The sequence below is a fragment of the Glycine soja genome, chromosome 8, assembly GCF_004193775.1.
Source record: "Glycine soja cultivar W05 chromosome 8, ASM419377v2, whole genome shotgun sequence".
Lineage (NCBI taxonomy): Eukaryota > Viridiplantae > Streptophyta > Magnoliopsida > Fabales > Fabaceae > Glycine > Glycine soja.
Window position 1 is genome coordinate 45,216,715 of NC_041009.1, and position 24,974 is coordinate 45,241,688.

The following is a 24,974-nucleotide window of genomic DNA, read 5'->3' on the forward strand; positions in this document are numbered from 1 at the left end:
AAGTAAAAGATTTCCTTTTAAACAATAAATGTTTTTGGTAATCTAATTACTTTTAAAATGTAATAAACTATCTTTTTTATATTTTATAGTTTAAAAGTGAACATTTTCTTGTTCTTAGGTAACTTTGGCTTTTCCTTTTCAATATAATGAGCACTAATCATCTTCAATGGGTCAATTTTAAAAGATTAAATTTTTGTGTTTTTTGAATTGTCACAAAATTAACAATGACTTAAATTTATAACAACTAAATTAAAATTCCTTAAAAAGAGCCTCTTTGTAAATTAATTTTAGTTTTTGAGATAAAAAAGGCTAGCGGACGGAAGAACAAGAAACTGAAATATCGGCTTTCAAACTCTAACAAGTGAAAAAGTATTATCTTACGGGTATGATAGATATACTGTTTTTCTCATGAAATTTATATTTTCCAATAGCAACTCTAACAACAAAAAATTCAATGTTGAACGTGTTGTTTAAGAGAATTAACTGTGTTGATTGACACGATAAAAGATGATCATGTCCAAGTTAGCAAGGCATCCCCTGAGTGCAATTGTTGTCAACACTGCAGATTGAAAATTATCATGAATTCCACAAAACGCCATAAATCCAACTACCAAAAAAGCTACTACAACCAACAACTCAAAAATAGACCCGCGAAATTATAGCTAATTAGCTAAATATCCATTGAACACTGTCATCAATCCAAAATAAAAAAAGGAGAAAAAAACATAGACAAAAAAGGCATTAGAGACGCTACTAACAAGAAACGCATCATATTTAATTTTAATCAACCTCCTCCATCTTGCTGCCCTCAGCATCAGCCTCGGCCTCCTCCAGTGGGGGCATTTCAGCATCAGCTTCACCTGCATCCTCGTCAATGCTCAGTCCAAGCTTCAACATTCTGTGGATCCTGTTTCCAAAAGTGTTGGGCTCGTCAAGGCTGAAACCAGAAGTGAGAAGAGCAGTCTCAAACAGCAACAGAACAAGGTCCTTCACGGATTTGTCATTCTTGTCTGCATCAGCACGCTTCCTGAGCTCCTCCATGATTGGGTTCTCAGGGTTGATCTCCATGGTCTTCTTGCTTGACATGTACCCTGCCATGCTGTTGTCCCTTAGAGCTTGGGCCTTCATTATCCTTTCCATGTTTGCGGTCCAACCGTATTCGCCAGTCACAAGACAGCATGGTGAATCTACAACGCGGTCAGAGACCACAACCTTCTCAACCTTGTCACCCAAAACATCCTTGATCACCTTGCATAGGTTGTCAAACTTCTCCTTCAACTCTTCTTGCTTCTTCTTCTCATCTTCACTCTCGTCAAGCTTGAGCCCTTCCTTGGTGGCAGAGACAAGCTTCTTGCCCTCAAATTCCTTGAGCTGACCAACAGCATATTCATCAATGGCATCAACCATATAAAGAACCTCGTATCCCTTCTTCTTCAACTTCTCTAAGAATGGAGAGTTCTCAACAGCCTTCTTGCTTTCACCTGTGATGTAGTAGATGTCACTCTGACCTTCCTTCATCCTGGTCACATAATCCTTGAGGCTTGTCATTTCATCACCACTCTTGGTGGAGTGGTACCTGAGCAATTCAGCAATCTTTCCCTTGTTCTGTGAATCCTCATGGATACCTAGCTTCAAGTTCTTGGAGAAAGCCTCATAGAACTTGTTGTAATCCTCCTTGTTCTCTGCAATTTCAAAGAAGAGCTCAAGGCACTTCTTAACCAAGTTCTTTCTGATGACCTTCAAGATCTTGTTCTGTTGCAACATTTCTCTTGAAATGTTGAGTGGTAGATCTTCGGAATCCACAATACCCTTGACAAAGCCCAAATACTCAGGAATCAACTCCTCACAGTTGTCCATGATAAAGACACGGCGGACATAAAGCTTAATATTGTTAGGCTTCTTCCTTGTGTCAAAGAGGTCAAAAGGTGCCCTCTTGGGAACAAAGAGGATAGCCTTAAACTCCAACTGTCCCTCAACTGAGAAGTGCTTGACAGCCAAATGCTCTTCCCAGTCATTGGTGAGACTCTTGTAGAAAGCAGAATACTCCTCCTTTGTGATCTCCTCAGGCTTTCTCATCCAAATGGGCTTCTGCTTGTTCACCAAGGACCATTCATGTGACACTTCCTTAATCTTCTTTTTCTTTTTTTCTTCCTTCTCCTTCTCTTCATCAACATCCTCCACCTTACCCTCCTCATCCTTCTTCTCTTCCTCATCCTCATCATCAGAGATCTCCTTCTCAGTAGTTTTCTCAATCCAAAGAGAAATTGGGTAGCTAATGAACTCAGAATGCTTCTTGATCAGATCCTTCAAGCGACGCTCCTCAAGGTACTCAAGCTGATCTTCCTTGAGGTAGAGAGTGATCTTAGTACCCCTGCCAAGAACCTCACCAGTGTTATCCCTGGTGACAGTGAAAGAACCTCCAGCTTGAGACTCCCAAACATACTGTTCATCATCATTGTGTTTGGTTGTAACAATGACCTTCTCAGCAACAAGATATGCAGAGTAGAACCCCACACCAAACTGTCCAATCATACTAACATCAGCACCAGCAGCCAAGGCTTCCATGAATTCCTTGGTACCAGATCTAGCAATTGTACCCAAGTTGTTCACCAAATCTGAAAAAACATCAAATCAATTAGAGACTATAAACAAATAAAAAAATAGTTACACAATTTATCAATAAAAGAACATCTCAAACTTACCAGCTTTGGTCATGCCAATACCACTGTCAACAATGGTCAGTGTATTGTTAGTCTTGTCTGGTATAATATGAATGAACAACTCTGGCTGAGCATCGAGCTTGCTCTTGTCTGTCAAACTCTCAAATCGAATCTTGTCCAAAGCCTACAATGTTACATACAGTAACATAATTAATCCACATAAAGAAACCATTATTAACACAGCCACACATCACAGTCAAAAATTTCTGCGTCACGGTACAACATTCCCATCATAATCTGTCTCAACGTATACAATTTCACTCTTTCAAAACAATTAGATAAAACTAATTCACTATTCACTATTAGAATAAGAGCAACACACCGTTAAAGAGCACCAGCAGTCGCACACCCATTACATAACAAAGCCTAAACAATAACTTAACCGCAAGCGAACTTAAACGTAATCCACCATCTCAGAGCAAAAGACTTGAAAAAAAAAAAACAATATCAACATACAAACAGTAAATGTATTCAGCGCTTAAATTAACGCTATAACTAAACAAAATTAGGAAAGGCAAAATAAAGCATGTTAGTTGAATAAAATCGGATGAAGAACATAAACACATCACGAAACAAGCAGAAACAACAAGTCAAGGAGCGAAAAACGAAGAAACGTACATCGGAGGCGTTGCTGATGAGTTCACGAAGGAAAATCTCCTTGTTGGAGTAGAAGGTGTTGATGATGAGACTGAGGAGCTGGTTGATCTCAGCCTGGAAAGCAAACGTCTCTGTCTCCGCCATTGTCGATCTACGCGAGGGAGAACAACGAGCGAAGGAAGAAGAGAAAGAGTTGTTTAGGGTTTAGAGGAAGAAAATGGGAATAGGCACCGAATGAAAGAAGGAAGAGGTTTTATAGAGAGGGTTCACTACTAGGGTTTCTAGATCCTTCCGTGACGGATCCCTTAGTTATATAGCGACGACTTGCTTTTCTAGATCCTTCTATCTGACCGACTCGTCACTCGTAATTGTTACGTTAAGCCGGCTTCGCCTAAAAATTAACATTCTAATGTAAAATAGTAGTAATCAACATCGCGTGGTTCACGTTACACCAATCTAATCTTGTTCTAAATTTCAAATCCTCTTCTTTATTTTTATTTTTTTTATCAGTAATAAATCTTTATCTCTGTCTTTATTATAATAAATTTTGTAGATCTAATCTTATTCTAAATTTCAAATCCTCGTCTTTATTTTTTAAAAAATAAATAATTCATCAGTAATATTTACCAAAACCAACCACAAATGATTGACTAGGAACCCAACTATATGGGGAGTTTTTTTAACTCAAACATAAAAAAAATTACACAAATAATGTGTGTCAAAATATTTACCAAAGTAATACAAATCATACCATTCCTAAGATAAATCAGTCATCTCCAAACCGATTTTTTAATATGCAATCAAGATTATTTTTGCTTTTAATATTGAGAAATCGATTTTCCATGTCCTGATTTCTCAACCTGCCATTATTTATTTATTTTTCTACATTCGTTTTCAACCTGCCTTTATTTAATTTAGTTTTTTTTAATTCAATATTTTTTGTTTTCATTTCTTCATTATTTTTTAGAGTGGATTTCCATTTATTTAAAAAATATTTTAATTTTTCTATAAAAAAATAAAATTAACATGTTGTTTATAAAATTTATAGTTAATCCAAAATTTTAACTAAACTAAAAAAGAGATTAAATTAATATGAAATTTATGGAACTAAACTATTATTTGACAGATAAAATATCATAATCATTAACAGCATGACACAAAAAGTCACCTCCATAAAAAGTTTAAAGAAATTAACTAATTCCTATGACTATTATTTTTTAAGAAAAAGTTAAACCATAAATCTGGAAATTAAAAGGAAATAAAAAAAAACACTCAAAAAAAGAAAACACATATTTTAAAAATAAAATAAATAAATATACCATTAAAAAAATGGCACATTCTGTACCAATTTCCCAATGTTGTGCAGCAAAAGAATTAAAGGTGGACAATGAGAAATCGGATAGGGGCACCAAATTTTAAATCACTTCGGTAAATAATTTGGAACTTATACTATTTGTGTAATTCTTTACTTTTTTTAGTATTTTTGGATGAAAAACTCGTCACATGGGTCCACACTCATGAACAAAAAGTATCTTACTTCTGGATAGAGTCATAGATAGAGAAAATGCTTTGTTCGGTTTTGAGCTTGGCTGGTAATTCAGTGCCTGAATTCTCAGATACCAAATTGCGTATGTGAGTTCTACCATTTCTCTTGCTTCCACCTCCATGTGCTGCTTCAGTATCTGCATCTCCAAGGTATAAATTTTCCCCTCTAATAATTTCATTTTTCTTAACTATGTCCAATTGTGTCATCTTTCTCTGCACCCTTCAAATGCTCGCTATATTCATGTATTGTTCTCTTATACAAATTTATTTTCCACAAATGGTATCAGTAAAATTATCATAATCCCTCGGTAGTGCGATCAGTTAATTGTTGGTTGTATAAATACCAACCTGTATTCTCTATTCAATATGCTTTTGCCCTGCTTTTTTTTAGTACTTTAATTAATTTTTACCCCTCTTTATATTGCTGTGAAAATTCAGCTATATTCTCTTTGAAAAATTAGCTAATATCGACAGCATAAATATATGTAAAGAATTTCTATGGTTTTGTTATGGCAAAAAGTGGCAGAATGTGGGAGGCAACCCAGTACTAGGTAGTGCGCCAATGACATGTTGGAGTGGCCACTGAGGCGCATTTAAAAAATTACTGCACAGACTCGGATTGCAAGTAGTTGCACTCAATTATAGCTACTCAACTAGCTCATAGTCGTCAAGGGATTTCCATGGGGAGGATTACCTATCAAGAGGGTAAAGTGGCTTCAGGGAATTCTGAATTTCTATTGTTTTATTATATGCTACAGTTTTCTGAACACTAAGTAGTTATATTTCAATTCAAAATGGATTCTTTTAATGCATAAAGTTATGATGCTTCTTTAGAAGCATTTCTCTTGACCATGTGCTTCAAACCTTGGATATATCCAGGTGCATGGAGGATGCAAATCTCAACTATGCTGAGTCCAACAGAGTCTCCATATTAACAGTGGACAAATTTTCAAGAAGGATGGTTCTTCAGTTTCTGGGATTTAATCAAGTGATATGTTATGCTTCTCCTGCTTTGGCTGCACCTATTATGCCAGACATTAAGGAACCTGAAGTCATACGGTTTGTCTGTCTTTTATCCATTTTTATAATTACCTAATCTTATTTTTGTGAAATGGAAAGTGTTAGTGTATTGTGAAATGGAAAGTGTTAGCGTATCAAGTTTTCAAATCAGATATTGTTGAAGGGGAAGGACCAGAAGCACATGATGGAGATTTGGTTAAATTCAATTGCATAATGTGAATTTTTCATTTACATGGTATTGCACTGATTGGCAACCCAAATCATTATGGGATTGTAAGACCAACAATCATTTGACTTCCTGTTTCATATTTCCCCTCCTTAATTGTCCTTAAGCCAGTTTATCTGACCTAAAACTGTCCTACTGTTGGATGGTTTCATACTCTAATTCATGATAGCACAGTGGACCAGTTCAGTGGAGAAAGTAATCCTGTTATACTTTGGATGAGAACCAGGTCAGTTTCTTTCATTCAACTTGTAGGGTCCAGTGAACTCTTGGATAAAGATCCTTGTATTGCCAATGGAAAAGTAACAAATGAAAAAAAAAGTAAGAGGGTTAGAAGAAGACTTAATGAAATCCTTTTCTTTTTTTCTTCTTTGAATTATATTGTCTGTGGTAATGTAGTATTTTACAAGGATCTATAAATTGTAGGTCACTTGCCTCATTAGTGCTAACTATATATGTCAATGAGGCTCTTAATGTGTCTAATCATAGATAAAGATCCTTCTTAGACCTTGCCATATTCTTTCTACTTTGCTCAATAACTTCCATAGTTGTGGTTACAGTTTTGATTTCAAAGCATGGTGATACTGGGGAAACAAAAGAAAAAGAAATATGTTAAGAGGCACAACAAGACAACTTAGTTGAGTGTGGAAGCGTTTTGTTGCTATCTAACTTGAATCATTACTGATTTTTTCCTAACATTCTTCAAAGTCGAAAAAGAAATGTGTTGATGGATGCTTGTGAAACAAGCATGTTGATTCTAGTGAAAAAGAAAAAGAACTATGTTTGTTGCTTGTGAAACAAAAGAAAAAGAAATATGTAAAGTGCACAAGACAATTCAGTTGAGTGCGGAGGAGTTTTGTTGCTATCTAACTCGAATCATTGTTGATATTTTCTGATTTCTTCCCCCCTAACATTCTTCAAAGTTGAGGATTCCATTAACCACAAAATTCGGCTTGACTTGACTTCTGATATTCTATAGTTATCCCCTTTTTCATTCTGCCTCGTTATTTTTCTGCATTTAGACTTTAACAACTTCACCTATTATAATATATTGATCCATTCATTTTCAACTATTTTTTTTTTCCGTGAACATTTAAAAATTACGAAGTCTCATTATGCTGATTGCATATTCAGACAGATGATAGTGGGCTTAAAGGAGGTCTTGACTGGCATGAGAGTTGGAGGTATGTTCCTGTATAGTCATTATTTTCCTGACTAGTATTGCATCACAAATTTGTTACATACATTTTAATCCAAACTTTTGCATACAACCTATCTATTTATAATACATAATATTTGGAAAGCAGATTATTACTCTTCCATTTCAGTGATTTAGTTGGCATTGTTGTGTCATGACATTTTTGCTTATGTGACATCTTCCTCCTTCAATCTTACTACTATCACTTGTAATAGTCAGCATTTTTTTTCCATTTAACTCTAGAAAAATTATATATATATATATATATATATATATATATATATATATTCTTAAAAGTGATAATAATAATAATATGTAAATTCATTTCCATCATTCTATTTTGCATTTTTTTTCTCTCTCTCTCTCTCTAAATTCAATACTTTTAACACGCTTATTTTTATATGCTTTCAATGTCAAACGATATTTAAACATAAGAATGGACATTACATAAAAAAATTAATGAAGCTCTTGATCAGGTAAGAGAGCACAGTACCACTATTTTGTGTAAGCATAACAATAACATGATATTAACATCAATATTATCATTGTGGTTATTCTTTTGTGGCATTTACTTTTTCTTCTACTTTTAGGAAAGAGAAGAGCACTGATCCCACCTTCAGTAGGATATGTAAATGAGAATTTGCAACCAATGCCTGAAGAGGTTTGATATTCTATTAACTGCTAATTAATGTAAATTATCAACAATGATATTTGTTTAAAGTAGATTGTAAACTGTATTTTTGTTAATTGCAGTTTGGCCCTCGTCGCAGCCTTTTTCCTCATGCACAGGAGCCTTTGGTTTTCGAAGTTCAACTCTTGAAAATTTTGAGCCCTCCACCACCACCTGCAGCATTTAACTAATTATTATTATTATTTTTATCTATTGACGATTGTGTTACCCTCAATTTTCATTGTTTTCTGTTAAGCTTCCTTAGTGGCAGAAAAATGAATGTTTCATAAAAGCAAGGAGAAGAAGAGTTATAAATGTAAGAGAATGCTTATCTTTTATTTTTCATTTAGTCTTGTTTTTATCCCTTTACTTTAAATTGCAAAATGATTTTGACCCTCGAGTTTTTTTTTTAATTACTTAAGTCTATTTTTAAAATTAGGCAAATTTAGTTAATCGATTGTCCTTTATATATAAATATTTAAAATTTTAGGGTGAATTTGAGAAATGAAGTAATTTAAAAATTTTAAACGTGACGAAATTTGAAAGTCTTGAATAATTTATAAGATGCAAAATAGAGTTTGAAGAGGGGAAACCTCGAGAATATATTTTGGATGAAATTGGATGTTTTGATGGTGAGTTTTGAGTAGAAGACAATCTAATAGACCCACTTTGTAAAAATTGAGTAAAAAAAAAAGAGAATTTGACAGTTTTGTAGAAGAAAACTTATGGCATGGTCAAATTTGAGCTTCTAAAAATGAAATCTAAAAGTTCAAGTTTGGTAAAAATCAAGATTAAACTATGATTAAATTTGGTTAAAAAATTAAAATTTTATTAATACTCAAAATCTAAAATTTATATCTTATATTTTATCAGACAAATTTAGGTTGATGGGCCTATTTTGTAACTTTAATCCAAAGGTCATTAATTATACCGATTGAGTAAGCCTGCCTCGATTTAGAAATAATACAACAAACTATAGTCACTTTTCTAAACCTAACTATAGTCACTTTATAAGCTAAGCACATTTTTTTTTCTTCTCTTTTATCCATAGTTGTTGAGGCACCAAATTCTTCAAAACATACGCATACTATTTAATCTACAGAATCAGACTAATTGATTAGCTAACTAAATGCAATTTGTTTTTTTTTACTAAAATAAATGCAATTTGATAAAAAAAATAGTTACAATCTAGGAATAGTACACTGAACCATAGTCTTTTCTTTTTTCTTTTCAAAATTATTAACGTTAGAACTAAAACAATCTGTTTCTAGTGACATTAAAAATGAAATAAATTCACGCGGGTAATTTTAAGGAACAATTCAATGTTTTAATTAGTAAAAAAAAGTGATCTAACTCAATTATCTGACCTTGTGAGTGTTATAAAAAAAATTAGTAAGCAATAATTAATAATTAAAATTTATAATATGCAAGACCTTTATATCTTAATCCTGCTGAGTTTCTCGGAACTTACCTAAACTTTAAATCGGCAAAAAAAAAATTAAAAATTAAAAAAAAAAGTATAGTTAGATTAATAAAAAAAAATGCAGAAAATTGTCATAGCAATCCACTAGTGATTCCATTTCATCAGACATAGCAGGAGCAGTACCCAACAGCTACCCAATCCATTGCTTAACAGGTAACAGTAACACTCAGAACGCAACAAAGAGAGAGAGAGAGAGAGAGAATCACAAACCCTCATTCCATTTCCTCCCTTTTCTCTCTTGCAGTCACGCAAGCAGCAAGGATCGCAATTGCATTTTGTGGGAATCGGCGGCGAGAAAATGCAGGGTTGGTTCTCGGGGCAGAGTAGCGAGGAGGAGGCGAAGCCGGCGTCGTCGTTGCTCGCCGATTGGAACTCCTACGCATCCGCCCAAACCTCTGAAGATTCATCCACTTTCCCCTTCGATATCGAATCCGCCGTTAGGTCTGCCAACGACACCGTTTCCGGCACTTTCAGCGTGTAAGTAACCCCTCTACCTGCCATTTGCTTCATATGTGTGCAATATTGGAGTGATGTGAAAAGCATCGATGGTTCTATTTATCATGATTTTTTAGTAGCTATTAATTTGTTATGTAGAGAAAATGACATCCTGTTTGTTTGGTTCTGTCGAGTGAAACCCCAGATCCGTGCCTGTGAAGCTTCGGGCAGGAAATATTGGTCACATGTTAGGCCTGTTTAGATTAACTTCTCTGGAAATACTTATAAGAGAAGGAAATAAGAAGGTAAAGTAGATTAGTAAATTAAACCAATCAATTTAAAGGGTAAAGTAAGTAATTCCTTTAGTTATTATTTTTAGTCTAATAGTATAATTTAGCTTTGCTGTATAGCTTTGTCACACAACTTATCAAATGTATTCAGAGCTTGCTGAGATGCAGGCCTATTCCATGTATACCTGCTGGATCAACTGGCTGCCCGTTGGTGATTCTTTTTTTCAGGAAAATGTCTCATTTCCGGTTTCTTCCCCCCTCCCCCAGTGCTGTGTCCTCATTCTGATGTTCATACCCTGTTTCCAGCCGCTACCAATGCTCCACTATTGTCATTTGATCCCCCCCCCCCCCCCCCCCCCTTCAATGTATAGGCAGCCAACATCTTTATTTCAACCACAAGTTGTTTTCACACTGGACCCACCTCCAGTGGAAATGTTATGCACTACCACAAGTTGGTGACATATCGCTCTACATGTATTCTCCTCATTACTCATTATCCTCTATTTGGATCTCTGGTCCTCTCTTCCATTTGACCTCTACTTGGATGTGTCCCTTTGAAAGGTGCTTTTTGGTTTTTTGTTACATTGTCTTCCCCACTACCCATTGTGGCCCTTGGCTGGATATGCAACGTCAGCTGCTTCCAAAGACATTCTGAGACTAAGCCCCCTATTCTCAGTCTATGTCATTGTACTCTCCACTGGCAAGTTGGATGGGAGCAACTACGATACATAGGCTTTTGCATATCAAACCTTGGCTTATTGACCAATGCTGGCTCTATGGCTATTAGCAAGCACTCTACATGACCTAAAATCGATACCCATATATGTAGCATTATCAAATCCACCATTAATCTATCCTTTGAGCATATTTTTCACACTCATGTGAGTCGTTGGAAGCATGCCAAGGTTCTTTAAGCCAACAACACCTAGTGTCTCCTTAGAATGCATTAGTTTGTACCTTGAAGTACGTTAAATGAGCTTCAAGATAGTTAATTATCTATGAGGATGATGGTCATACTCAGATCATTGGATACTCAAATGCTGATTGTGTTGGTTCTCTTGGTGATTAGGAATTTAGGATATACATTGTTGGATATTGTGTATTCCTTGGAGATAATTTAATATCTTGGAAAATTAAAAAACATAATGCCTTCACAATGGAAAGTTTTGGAGTAGATATATCAAGTCATAACATCAACTACTTGTGAATTCATTTGGCTCAATCAATTACTTCTTGGAATTAGATTTGGAGAGGTCAGCTAGATGACACTCATGTTACTTGATGTGGAACTTAGGCACCCCATTATACCCAAGTTCCTATCAATAGCATTTTATATGTAAAATGTCCAATTTTATTCTTTTAACTTACTTTACACTCTACTTTCAAAGTTTTCACAACAGGATTTACAAAAAATATTAGTTGTTAACCAAACATAACTTTTAAAGTACGCAAGAACGTCATTCCTATCATTATATTCACGGAAAGAAAGTAGATAACTTGAAACAAATGCGTCCTTTTGTTTTCCAGATATCAATGTAGACGAAGGCTATGGTGGACTAGTTTTACAAATGATCTTCTGTGGACCACTTTTAGACATTGTTGGATTTATCTCATGCACACAGTAATCCAGTGCACCATCAGCACCATATATTTTCTTCTCCTTTTTCTGTCTCCCTTACCTCTTGTTCTCCGATGGGTGCACCTACTGTTCCCAACAAAGACAACTTCAGCCACATTGTCTCATCATCAACAACATTAACATCATGGTGTTTTCAGCATTACAAACAAAAATTAAGAAACACGTTGTTTCAAACATCACAAACAAAAAAAGCCACATAAAGAACCACTAAATCATACCACATTTTCAGAAAGAATGACTAAAAAAAGAGAAGTTCATTAAAAAAAATACAAATGATAGCAAATCTGAATGCCTCTACATCCCATTCCCTCTTTTCTGGCGTCGGTTCCTCGGAAGAGCTTTGTTCCAATGATGTACTTGTCATTGTCGATAACCACCGCCTTCTTTGATTTCGCACTTCCACCTCGCTGTACGCGTTCTTGTCATCCCTTGCCGTCAGCTTTTTCCTTTCGCTAGTTGGAGTGCAAGCGATGCCGCGATCAAATCACAGAACTGCGGAATTGAAAGGGAAATCTAAGAAAAAGATTGATTCGCCCAAATTCTGCACCAGTGGAAAACAAAGTGCGAGATTCTGGGGAATCGTAAGTGAATCTGACAGCGACTCATAGAATCTGCAATGAAAGGAAAAGGAAAACGCACCTTGCAACTATGGTGAAGAGTAGCGAGAAAAGTAGGGTTCAAAAATGAAAGAACGGCGGTGAAAGAATGGAAAGGGAGAAAAAAAAGTGACACCGCCACCGGAAATCACCTCCGACAGCAGCGTACGGCGGAGACGGACTGTGGAGAAGTCGGGAAAGAGATCTGGTATGTAAGATGTAGTATATTACCGTGAACCTAAGATGAATCCAAGGGATTGAAAAAGTGGGCCACCGTAAATCACCTATAAAGGTGGTCCACGGTAGACGTGGTCATCAATGTAATTATATACATTTACATATGCGTGATCTTTTTGACTTTTCTCTCTCATGTCATGAACTTCACTCTGAGATCATGTTAATTTACAAGGTTGAGTCTTGGTGTCAGTAACTTTTTGCTGTCATTATGTGAATTAATGTAAAGACTGATAACAAGTTTCTGATGCAATTGTATATGGGAAAATTGTCTGTTTTGTCTCCCTTATCTGCATGTAACAATGGGGCTGGGTTGGAAGTAGGTTTAGCTAGACTAGCCGACTATGCTTTGTAGGGCCTAAGCCTTCTAGCCTTTTTAGAACTTAGAAGCTTAGCTTAGCCTGAAAGCTTACATATAAATGTACTTTGTTGCAAGACTCTTGTATGGGTAAAAAAAATTCTTTTTAAGTTTTAAATAGGTTAATGGACCTAAATTTATAAGTAGGCCAGCTGACTTTGGCCTTTACATATATCAATAAGTGTATAATCTCAATATTACAGTAAAAATTTGATAACACATTATTTGTTTAAGGATGCCAGCCCAAGTTTATCAAAGTGAGATTGAAATCTTGAATAGCTTAGCTAATTTTTTAATTGTGAATCATTTGTATTTATTCATAAGATTCAAAAACACGAAAAATAACCTCAAATATATCACAAATGGTATATAGTGTTCAATGTAATAATTTTGAACTGGAAATGGATAAAACAACTTAACCATAAATCTCATAAAACAAAATTGTTAGTTATGGGCTTAGGCCCCATACATGTACAAAAAAGAAAAAAACAATATTATTAGTTATATATGAGTTTGTGAATCCTCTATTTTAGAAGAATGGAAACTAAACAATGAAATAACCAAAGAGTGCATGCATTGAATTAGTGTAGTAGTGGAATAATCAAAGGATAAGGTCAGAATTGCTCCTTCAATTCCTTTTAATTTGATGGTTTAAGCTCATATGACTTTTCAATTTCTTTCATTAGAATTAATTGGTGAAAGAAAAGTAAAAAAAAATGAAAAAATAATGAAGTGTTGAATCATGTGATTTGTATCAATGATATGAAATTGTACCTATTCATTCATGTATTGTAAGATTCAAAGTCATTTGAGATTTGTTTTATGATACAAACCAATGTAGCCGAATCATAGGATTCAAATCATGAATAAGATTTTAATAATTGTGTGTCAGCATGTTAGGCCTGAAATGCTTTTTAACTAAATAGACTATTAAAATAGTCTTAGCCAAAAAGATTTGTTTGATAAGTAAGCTTAATTGGCTTAGGCATGATGTGGTTTAGAGTATAGGTCTCCGATGAGTGACTTTATTTCCACTCCTATCGAGATGAGTTGTTTTTTTATCTTTGGTTTCTTTTGTTGATGGTATAAAATGCAGTAGGAAAAACAGACCGTGTGTTTCAATTTGCCCTTTTTTTTTAAATGGATTTTCTATATCCTTATGAAAGAACATGCTGGCACTTGGCCAGAAAGCCTTTTATAACAAATACTAATAATTTTACCTGAACTTATGTCCTCAAGTAGTTATGCAGTTTGTTTCTTATTGTTTAGGGTTTCTAAAGGTGTGAGAGATCTACCTGGCAACTTCCAGTCTGCCACTAGTAATGTGCCTTCTGGCAAAGCGCTTGTGTATTTTGGTTTGTTTCTGGCAAGTGGAGTCTTCTTTGTTTTCATAGCATTTACATTATTTCTGCCCGTCATGGTAGTTATGCCCCAAAAGTTTGCCCTATGCTTTACACTTGGGTGTGGATTTATTATTGGATCATTCTTTGCTCTCAAGGGTCCAAAGAGTCAGCTTGCTCACATGTTGTCAAAGGAGGTAACTTGCTAGAATTTCATTTCCTATTGCTTGCATGGTAATATAAAGCTTGTCCAGTGACTATACGTTGCTTCAAATTGAATTTGTTTGGGCTTTTTGGGGGAAAATAGTCTCTTATTTGATTGCACATGTTTGCTGCTTCTTCCTAACTGTCTCTCTTTGTAATTATTTTTCAGAGGCTCCCTTTCACATTGGCTTTTTTAGGCAGTATGATTGGTACCATATATGTATCAATGGTGCTTCACAGCTACATTCTCTCTGTGGTATTCTCTGTAGTGCAGGTATCAGTTTCTCGTTCCTCAAAATGCCTCTTTGTAGCTTAGCCATTCTCCAACTCCCATGTGTTATTGTTTTCACTTGCTGTTGATTTAAGGCATGCTCAATTTTTTTTGACTCTTGAGCATGGTTTTGAATTTATTTTAGCAATTAGGAACAACTCCTTCAATGTAGCAAAACCAATATAAATTTAAGAACTGCTATTTCCACACTCTGTGGTGCACTTTATGTGATGTGATGTGTGTGTATTGTATGTTTAACATGGTTCCAAGCTTCCAGCAGCTGGGGCATGTGGAGATGTGTCTTACATACTTTCTTCTGTTATGTTTCTTTATAACTATCCGTCTTGCATTGAAATTGAAATTTTGACTTTGCTTGCAGGTTCTCTCACTTGGCTACTATTCTATATCGTACTTTCCTGGTGGATCTGCTGGAATGAAATTTCTGACTTCTGCTTTTACCTCTTCAATAATGAAATGTTTTGGGCGGTGACCTATTTTTTGTTGATAGTTGAGTTGAGTTCAGACCTGTGTCCATATAGTAGTTGACTTGTAAATTTGTCTCCTAAGATCTATCAGCTGAAGCTTCAAAGTGACCTAAGAATATTACTGCGTTGAAGCATCTCTAACAGTTTCTTAGGGTTCACCGTTTGTTGTTACTTGCCACATCTAAATGAAAAAAATTGTTTTGCCTCGTGTTTGTAAAAGCAAATTAACATTATCTGATTGAAGTTGATTGTTGCTACCTTTGTGTTGCAATTTGAAATATATTTTTGTTTGAGATTTTTTTTTCTTTTATTGGAATTTAGCACCTTTTTGGCATGGAAGATTAAACTATCAATACCCCACTCAAACTTGGACTGGTGTCAATTGAACTGCGAGCTCCTTAGCATATTATTTTTTTGGTTTAAATGTTTTTCATACTTATAATATACTCTTTTTTTAGTTTATTACCTAAAAAATATTTTATTTTATTTTATTTTACTACTTGATACTTTTAAACTTTTACTTTTGATATATACCGTTGATTTAAGTTTATTAAGTAATGACGTGACATTTTGTTGATTTGTCATATGATTATTCAATGAATTGAGACTACTTCATGTACCATAAGTAAAGATTTGGAAATTTTAAGTAATAAAATAAAAATATATTTTTACATAGTAAACAGAAAAATGTATGAAAAAAATATTCAAGTTTTTCTTTCATTATTAACTTCAATGGCTATGCATTGCATGGTCTTGGATCGTAATCTGCAATGCCTCATTTCATATTAATGCCAAACAAAATCCGATGAGTGAAAACAAACAAGGGCTAGAGGTGCGTTACTCTATAAATTTCATGGCTAATTATCAAATTGCCAGAGCAGATGGAGGTAAACAAACATAGTGCGTTACAGATGTGGAGTGCACATCGTTTATGGACTTGTCTGATATATATTCAATATGTAGCAATGTTGGTGAGGAACGAGAATGGATACTTGGCAGTTTGCAATGATTGACAGAGCAGGAAGAGAGCTAGTTTTTATTTTAACCAGAGGCTGGAGATGAAAGTAAAAGATTGTATAACTAGTGGAACTATCACATCCTCTCATCGTATGATAATGCTAATAAACTTCTAATACTATGCAGACCATCATGCTCCTATCAAAGACAGGATAATTTTGTCACTTGGTCCTTATTGGACTCTGATGGATATTGGTTGGCTGGTACCGTCAGTGGTTAAAGTGGAATCATCAGATGAAATCTCACAAAATTGCACATAACATATGCAGATCCTGTCAAAACAATATGTCGAAATTTGCTTTAAACTGAGACCATCCGGCCCCCCCTCTTTTAGACATGGTTGAATTGAATACTATAAAGAGACATAACCTTTCCCGGGTTTAAAGGTCCAAAGTATGTTCTCATGAAACTTTTGACCTGGCTAATACATGTTAGAAGGGATGACTTTTGCTTTGGGGGATTTTCTTATCACATCATTCATTATGTTAATCAATAACGATAGACAAAAATGAAAACGGTTTATGTTTCGTAACTAAGTGGTTCAAGATGCGAATCCTAATTAATTCTTGAATATGAAATAAATTGTGTTGAAAGAAGAATACTCATCATCTTATGTTCATTCACAATTTCAAACAAAAAATTATCACTGTTTCTGTGCATGAGAAAAAAAAACCATCCATTATATTAATGTAGCAGATTACATAATGCAGTAATATTAAAGAATGGGCTTGAAGAACTATTTCTAGTCAATAGTCAAGGAGTTACCTTTGTGAGTTTGACATAAATGGTACTATAATTATAATAAGGAAAAGAGAGCAACATCACCCTCCTCCTCAAGCCCCAAACCAATGTACTTTTTTAATTTCCAAAGTGCAAAGAAGCAAAAATACTTGGTGTGCCAATGTTGACTCGTGGAGTTGATTGGACAAGTGCAACGAGGTGTGGTACTGGTGAAAGGAAGGATTTATATAAACTCTATTTGTATCCATTACCTTTCTCTTTAATAATTTATAGCCTTTAGAAAGTTACTAGGGAGCATAAACCCCGAATTTAAGGAGATATTTGGACACAATAATGGGTGAGACTGCGATTTGACATTTTAATATGAAGATTATGTGTGACCAAGAGATGTTTCTATTCGGCATAATCTTTTTAATGATGGAATTATTGAAAGGCATTCATCGACAGAAAACAAAGCTGAAGTCAGTGGAGCACTTTGAAACGTTTAATAAACAAAAATGAAGTTAAGGAGAAAACCAAACTTGAGTCAAATTTGTGAAATAAAAACATGTAAAATAGTTGCACAAATAGCTATATTAAGAGAGAATTGTGTTTTTATGATTGTCAATGATATCATAAAAACCAAAAATCCAATCCGTTCGAAAAAATGCTGCTTACTCTTTCTAAAAAAAAAAAAAAAGTGATAAAACAGGTATGCTGGATTCAAGCGGTGTAAGCATTTGTTCATTATTAGATTTAGGGCTGCGATATTCTGAATCATTCTCAAACAATTTGCTAATCTCAATTCTCAAGGTCCCAATTAGAGATAAATGACAAAGCACAATTTCCCACGATCAAAATTAGTTTGTTCTTTAGAAAAATTGTACACTGACTTAGTCTTATCTCTATAATTTTTAGATACAATTGGGCAAATAATTAGAAATGAACAAAGATTTCGATTGGTTCTATTGGATAAGGATTTGTCATATTGATAATTGATCAGAATTAAGCCCCTCCACTGGTGTGATTAAATTGGTGCAGTTCCTTCCTCCTCTCACATATGGTTTTGGAAAGCTACGGACCGTATAATTGCATTTTAATGTGATTTCGTTGTGCAATGACAAATGCTGTTTTGGATTCATCGATTTGGACAACTTTTTGGTACTCAAAAGTCCACTTGATGTACATCCAATCTCCCAATTGGTGATTCCACTGCACGTGTGCCATGCATCAAGGACAAAAGTTCTCATATGATGCTGCCATAGTAGACCATGCCAAAAGGGTCCACCCTCAATGCAAATCATAAAACTCTCACCATTTTGGTTTCTGTTTCCCGATTATGATTATGTAAGTTGAGTATGGGGAAGCCATTCAATTTCCTTGCTTCATTACATTTAGCTTCTCTAAAATGCGAAATATACTATAGAGGTGAAGTGTCTTTTTTTTTTTTATAGAGAAAATAGAGGTGAAGTTTTAAGTTATAGTAGTAGTTATTAATTAAAAAATTGCATACATTTTAACAATTTTATAATTATCTTTTGGGGTGAAATTAGAGCATCCCTCAGTCAAGAAAAAAAAAATCTCTCAAGATCTATTTAAGGGGCGTGAAAAATTATTGTTTTGGTAAACTTAGAGGATCTCTTTTTCAACAAATATATTTTCCATACACATAACAAACATACTTGAGGATCAAATTGTTGCTACATGTTTAAGGAAGAAGGTTATCAGTTATATATGTCATAATAGTAATAATTTAAAAAAAAATTATAAACTAATCATGTAAATTAGTTTTACACTGATATCTAATAATAAATTATCATATATGATAAATTTATTGATTTTTATAATAATTAATTTAAAAGTGATATTAATAATAATTTATGATAAAATGATAATATAAAATGATTTAATATTGAATCATCGTTAACTTCATTTTATAATTGTTATGAACGGATGTGTATTTTTTTATTACCTCATTTATTATTGTTTTGGACTTTATTCTTGTAACTGTGCCTCACTCTTTAAAGTAATTAATCTTTTGAAAATCAAATCCAGTCCTTGGAGTCAAAGTACTCTCACAATTGAAATAAATAAACAGCATTATTGTTTGTGCAAATCATTAATTTGACGAAATCCAAGAAGTAATGAGTACAGTTACTCAATTTCATAGGGACAGCTTCTTTCACGTAAGGGTGTTTGTTCATATATTTTCACTTATTTTTTAGAAAGATAATGTGAATAAATTCAAATTCCAACTTATTAAAGCACGCCTAACAAAACAAGAAGGAATATCTTAGGTCCCATAATTATTAACATACCCTTAACCTTTCTTTTTAGAAGAAACAATTAGTTAGTAACGTTACATTTTAAGAATATTTAAACAAAAGTAATAATTTGTTAATATATTCTTTTAAGAAAAAGCATATACATTGGCAAATTGCATAGTAACGTTACTTGTGTACGAAAAGTTTCTCATATTTTTTAAATTTTTTTTTATCATTACCATTTTTTCCCTCTTTCTCTCTCTTTCTTTTTTTTTTTATCTATAATGTCAATGGGGTACAAGGAGTAGTTTAAGATTATGTTCAACTAATATTGTATAGAGTGGCCCATCATCCACACGCCCAGAATTAGTACCAGTACCTACCTAATTGATAAAGGCTTACCGACACAACACAAGGAACATGAATTTGAGACTCATTATTGTTATCAAATGGTAGTGTGTTCATGTGCAAGATTAATGTCCTTCTTTGGTGTTTGGCCACTCCTAGTTAGCATCAATCTATACATCATGTCGGGCAAATCTGAAATTTCCTTTTATCTACCCAACAATTTTCGTTTCATGTGCCCAGCACCATCTATGTTTTCACCTTTGGCAGTCACTGGTTCATGCTTGTTCTCTCATGTTTTTATATTCCAAGTTTCTGTATAGAAGAGTGACAAGATATACTTACTGTTCAACATCAGGAATGTGACTTCGATCCAATCATACAAATCGATCAGAATTAATTTCCATACATGTTTGTCCTAAACCTTCACAATGTGCATGATTCATAGTTTATTTCTAAATCATAGAAATTCAAATACTTGTGAGTTAGAGAAGCACACGGGGAAACAAAATAAGGAATGTGACTTAGATCCAATTAATCATACCAATCAGAATTAGTTTCTACATATGTTTGTCATAACCCTTAGTAATGTGATTCAAAATATATTTGTAAATAATGGAAATGCAAACACTCGTGAGTAAGGAAAGCATAATGGAAAAAAAATGAAATAAAAAAGTAAAATTAAAAGAAAAAAAAAAGAGGAAAGTAACAATTTTCTGTTAAAAAAATATATATAGTTCTTGAATTTAAGAGGTAAGTAGAAAAGGAAAAGAAAAAAGACTTGGAAAATGTGTGATAAAAAATTGAAAGGAGTTAGCATGATTTTGTCTTTGTGGATGGGAGTGCTAAGTGCCCAAGTGTTTTGAATTTTTTTGATTAATTATAGTTTCAGTGGAGCTAATAATTCTGTTTATTCAAGATGTTTGGTTAGAGATGAAGAAATTATAGTGGATGGGGAATCACCTTCATACCTTTAATTTCTTCTTGTTCTGCTCAAAATTTCCTTACTTTATTTATAGTAATGGTTTTGCCTCGGAATTACCAAGTCATAATGCAAAAGGGTCTTGCTGTTTTTAATTGTCACCAGGTGAAGAATGACACCATGCCCTTCGTGTGCAGGAATATAGTTTGATCATTGATGTGTTAATAACATGCCTCTAGGGGTGGCTTTTATGAGTTACTTCCTTTACAAAGATTTTTAGACTTTAGAATAAAATGGTGGGGTTGGAGCAGGGACCATTTCAAACTATACAATATTTCCCATCCATAAATAGGTTGTCTTTTGTCTCTATCTTAATGTCTTTCTTTCTCGTTTATATTTTTAAATGTTTTTTTAAATGTTATTGGTGTCTGAGTTTGTGTAGCCTATTTTTGGACCATTCATCTTCTCCTTTATATATCATTAAATATTTGCTAGGAAAATATGTTCATATCAGTCCATGTTGTTCTTTGAAAAATTTAAACAAAACAGCAATTGGAATTAGAAAATTTTAAGTGAGAATGCTAAATTCATATTTACTTACGGGGCAAATTTCATTTTGGTTCCTTGCTCGATTTCTCGACGACTCACGATAATATTTTATATAATTTTTTTGTTGGTCGGAATCCATGGATCAAAACTCTTAGTAGGTATTTATTTTTGAGACCTTGACAATCAATTTGGATCACTTTCAAGAACAATAACTTTCTTCACAAATCAACACAATATTTTTTCATCTGTTTTTTCCTCACTTGTACACTTTTCAAAAAATTTCTGAAAAGGTCACTCATCTCATAACTGTTTTATATCAAACACGTTTAATTTTGAAGTTCTTAAGTAATAGACTAACAAAAAATAAATACATCTTGTTGATATATTTTTTAAGAAAATTATTATAAAATTAAATACACTTATCAAATATAATGATTTATGATTGAAAAATAATTGTATTTTATGATATAAAATATTTTGGGTGCATAAAAAAAGTTGGCTCATGATGTTATACTTATTCAAATTATTTTATTTTATTATTATAATTTTATTAAAAAATAGTCAAATAATTAATATTTAAATTTAAACAGAAAGCCGAACTGGGTAATTATATTTATATGACTTATTGGAAAGCAGAATATGATTGACTCACTTCTTATTTTCCCAAATATATAAACCAACTCACTTTCACACCATTAAAAATGATTTACAAAAATAAATTTATAAAGGTTGAAATAAATATTTTTTAAAAAAATTATAACTAAATTTATCCATATTTAAGAATAGATAGTGTATGTACTAACATTATAAAGAGTTTTTATACCATCATTCAATAATTATCTTTATATATATTATAGATTTATTATTAATGTTTATAATAATTATTTTAATTTTAATCATATTTCAAATTATAACTCAAATGATTAGCTCACTAGTATAAGATTTAATGTGTTCACATAAATGAAAATAATTTATTTAATATAAAAATTTATATTTAATTTTTATTATATAAAAAATTATTTAAATTAATAATAGTCGCACACATCATGAGATTAATCTTTAACTTAGTGGGTTGAGATACATTAATAATTTTTTATCAAGAAAAAAATGTTTTCTATTATAAAAATCATATCAATTTGCGAGTGATTTTTTTTGCATTAACAACAAAAAAAATTCAATTCATTTTAGAAATTAAAATTACATAAAAAAGCATATATTTGTATTTTGTAACGAGGAAGGTATATGAGTCAAAGCGGTTGATGGTGCACTTGCTGCTGTTTCAGAACCGATAGAGTCAAATTCATTAAATTCAACAAAATCATCATGAAAGTTATCCAAGTTTACAAATTTGATGATTCAATTCAATGTGAATAATGATTGCTAAACCAAGTTTGATGTCAGAATCTTCAAATAAATTCATTTATGGCAGTACTTACCACCCTATGTTGTGTCCCATGGGAACGGTTGCTACATATATGTATGAGTATACATATATACATGTTTAGGCATAATATTATGATTAGTAAATAACATTTGTATGGTCAACAAAAGGATGATGTAATCGGTAAAATATTAGTTATATATATTATAGGACTCTTTTAATTAATTTATATTTTTAAAAAATAATTTAATTAATTGTATTAAATTAATTATTTATATTATTATTTTAAAATTTTTATTTTTTTTATTTTTTATCTACTTAATTATTTTTTATTAATATTTAAAGAAAAAATAATTAAATAAAAATATGTAAAAGGAAAAAAATAAATAATTTATCTTGAAATTAAAAAAAATAAAAACAAATTTTTAAAAATGATATCATAATTAGACAAATAAAGTATTTTACAATAAGTTTAGTTTAATTCTAGATGCTAAAGTGATGATCTTATTAGGATTGATCTGTATGTTAGTTTCTCTACGGATACACATTGAGTCAGTTTATCCTAAACTTGATTAAGTCTTCAAAACCTAACTCGATCACTTAAACTTTTATATATATAAAAAAATATGTATTCATTTTTTTACAATGATTTAATTAAAATTAAAACTTAAAATCTCGTACATATTACCCAAACTTTCCACGTACACTGGACCGATTATAGTGGTTGTAAAAAACCGATAATAAGAATTTTTACATTGTTATTTAATTAAAAATTAATATATATAATAAATTTATTGACTTTTATAATATATTATTTTAAAAATTATGTTAAACGTGTAATTTGTTTTTACACCAACCGTATATTAATCTGATATAATTCAATAAATATTAAGAACATTGAATTGCATGTAAATCCGTAAATTTGTATTGTCAAAATTTGATTATTTATTTTTATCTTACATAAAAAATCATAGGTATTTTTCAATTAGATCGGAATGGGTTTGTCAAAATTCGATTTGATACTATAAGAACACGTACAAATCCAAAAACTGGTTAGGATAATCAGATGAAAAGTACATAATGTGTTATAGCAACACTAAATTCAGATGAAAAGTAATAAATTATTTTGAGAAATGATATTAAGACAGAAAGACACTCCATTTTCTTAATTTATTTTCTTCTCCAAATAATTACAATTGCCAGAGACAAAACTACATTATGGTTAGCATAATCATGGCTACCCAAAAGATTATTGAAACTTTTTGGAGTAACAGTAACTAAATGATTGGCTAAGAAAAGTATTAGCTACCCTAAACCTATATTATAGGTGTGAAATATTATCACATTTAAAACCTTTCTTAATATTATTCCGCCTTCATTGCATGAATGACCTGGGAATGGTACTACAATAAATAGATTCTTTTTTTTAAAAAAAAAATCTAATAAATAGATTCTTTTTTTCGTACTAAACCATATCTGATTTTTAAATTTTCAGGCATACACTACCCCTGAAGAAGAAATGACAATTGATGTTTGTATCATTTTATGCAATTTTTCAACATTCAGTTATTGGATTTTCTGTGTATTTTGTGATGTTGAATCAATTTAAACAAACACACACACTTTCTCTATCTATATCCATAGGGCTCTGTCAGGCGAGTGAAGTCTTTTTATGATAGTATTACTTCAGAGAAAAAAGGGAAAGGAAATAAAGAGAAATGGAAAAAATAAATAAATAAATGAGATGATTTTGTGAGTAGTCTAATAAGAAAAGAAAATAAAAAAGATAAAAAATATTTTCTCTTTTTTATGTTCATAGAAAGTAATAATATATATAAAGAAGTGACATAAATATTCATAATACAAAAAAAATCTAAAAATAAAAATATTTTGATCTTTTTACTACTCAAAATATTTTTTATTTTTCTATTATCTAAAAGTTCTTCCTATGAATATCCCGCTAGATACTCGGGACTTAAACTTGAAATTGTCAATTTTTATAGACATTGAATTTCATTAATCCAACGGTTGGTTTAAGAGTTCACATTAAATATGTTAAGTGTACAAAAATTCATATATATAATTAAAACTTATTTGATATTGCACATATCAATCAATTTTATTTTAACATAATATATATATATATATATATATATATATATATATATATTCAATTTATCTAAAATTTTGCATACATGATCATCAAGATAATATAATGTGATATTGTGATTGATTTGTAAATTTCAAATATTATAAAAAAAATAATCAAGAAGAGTAAATGTAATCAATTATTTTGGAAATAAGTTGATGTTTCCTCATCCTATATATAATTGAAAGGTTTGAGGTTTGTTATGCACATGTTATGTTGTATTGACTTCATTGAATTAAGATCTTTTCATAAGTTAAATATTATCATGTTAGAGAACCTAAATCCGACTTTATCTTCCTTTTTTCTTTTGGTTCTGAAG

The 24,974-nt window shown here is 32.2% G+C and overlaps 3 protein-coding genes across 7 annotated transcripts; 2 read left to right on the top strand and 1 right to left on the bottom strand.

Moving 5' to 3' along the window:
* Window positions 1-566: 566 nt before the first annotated feature.
* LOC114423553 (heat shock cognate protein 80-like) lies at window positions 567-3,666 on the bottom strand. Its single transcript, XM_028390356.1, has 3 exons — window positions 3,339-3,666; window positions 2,703-2,844; window positions 567-2,615 (listed from the first exon to the last, which is right to left on the bottom strand). The coding sequence occupies exons 1-3, from the start codon at window positions 3,459-3,461 to the stop codon at window positions 781-783; spliced, it is 2,100 nt and encodes a 699-aa protein (XP_028246157.1). The 5' UTR covers window positions 3,462-3,666; the 3' UTR covers window positions 567-780.
* Window positions 3,667-4,817: 1,151 nt separating this feature from the next.
* Window positions 4,818-8,342, top strand: LOC114423555 (peptidyl-prolyl cis-trans isomerase FKBP16-1, chloroplastic-like). Of its 5 annotated transcripts, none has more exons than XM_028390358.1 (7): window positions 4,821-5,012; window positions 5,383-5,567; window positions 5,742-5,921; window positions 6,278-6,334; window positions 7,240-7,289; window positions 7,894-7,964; window positions 8,057-8,342. In XM_028390358.1, the coding sequence occupies exons 3-7, from the start codon at window positions 5,746-5,748 to the stop codon at window positions 8,162-8,164; spliced, it is 462 nt and encodes a 153-aa protein (XP_028246159.1). In that variant the 5' UTR covers window positions 4,821-5,012; window positions 5,383-5,567; window positions 5,742-5,745; the 3' UTR covers window positions 8,165-8,342. The 5 variants fall into 5 exon arrangements, with proteins under 5 accessions (XP_028246161.1, XP_028246159.1, XP_028246160.1 ...); XM_028390359.1 differs by having other exon boundaries at window positions 5,389-5,567; XM_028390360.1 differs by lacking the exon at window positions 5,383-5,567 and having other exon boundaries at window positions 4,818-5,012.
* Window positions 8,343-9,480: 1,138 nt separating this feature from the next.
* Window positions 9,481-15,586, top strand: LOC114423554 (protein transport protein SFT2-like). The gene is made up of 5 exons (XM_028390357.1): window positions 9,481-9,609; window positions 9,701-9,933; window positions 14,278-14,545; window positions 14,722-14,826; window positions 15,203-15,586. Exons 2-5 carry the CDS (start codon window positions 9,755-9,757, stop codon window positions 15,311-15,313), a joined length of 663 nt encoding a protein of 220 aa, XP_028246158.1. The 5' UTR covers window positions 9,481-9,609; window positions 9,701-9,754; the 3' UTR covers window positions 15,314-15,586.
* The last annotated feature ends 9,388 nt before the right edge of the window (window positions 15,587-24,974 follow it).

Bases quoted from the DNA above. Each gene is read 5' to 3' on its own strand.
- LOC114423553 (XM_028390356.1), bottom strand. From the start codon at position 3,461: ATGGCGGAGACAGAGACGTTTGCTTTCCAGGCTGAGATCAACCAGCTC. The intron at 2,845-3,338 runs GTACGTTTCTTC...GTAACATTGTAG, and splicing joins TCATCAGCAACGCCTCCGAT to GCTTTGGACAAGATTCGATT. The intron at 2,616-2,702 runs GTAAGTTTGAGA...ATGTTTTTTCAG, and splicing joins TATTGGCATGACCAAAGCTG to ATTTGGTGAACAACTTGGGT.
- LOC114423555 (XM_028390360.1), top strand. From the start codon at position 5,746: ATGGAGGATGCAAATCTCAACTATGCTGAGTCCAACAGAGTCTCCATA. The intron at 7,290-7,893 runs GTATGTTCCTGT...TTCTACTTTTAG, and splicing joins GACTGGCATGAGAGTTGGAG to GAAAGAGAAGAGCACTGATC. The intron at 7,965-8,056 runs GTTTGATATTCT...TGTTAATTGCAG, and splicing joins TGCAACCAATGCCTGAAGAG to TTTGGCCCTCGTCGCAGCCT.
- LOC114423554 (XM_028390357.1), top strand. From the start codon at position 9,755: ATGCAGGGTTGGTTCTCGGGGCAGAGTAGCGAGGAGGAGGCGAAGCCG. The intron at 9,934-14,277 runs GTAAGTAACCCC...CTTATTGTTTAG, and splicing joins GTTTCCGGCACTTTCAGCGT to GGTTTCTAAAGGTGTGAGAG. The intron at 14,827-15,202 runs GTATCAGTTTCT...CTTTGCTTGCAG, and splicing joins TGGTATTCTCTGTAGTGCAG to GTTCTCTCACTTGGCTACTA.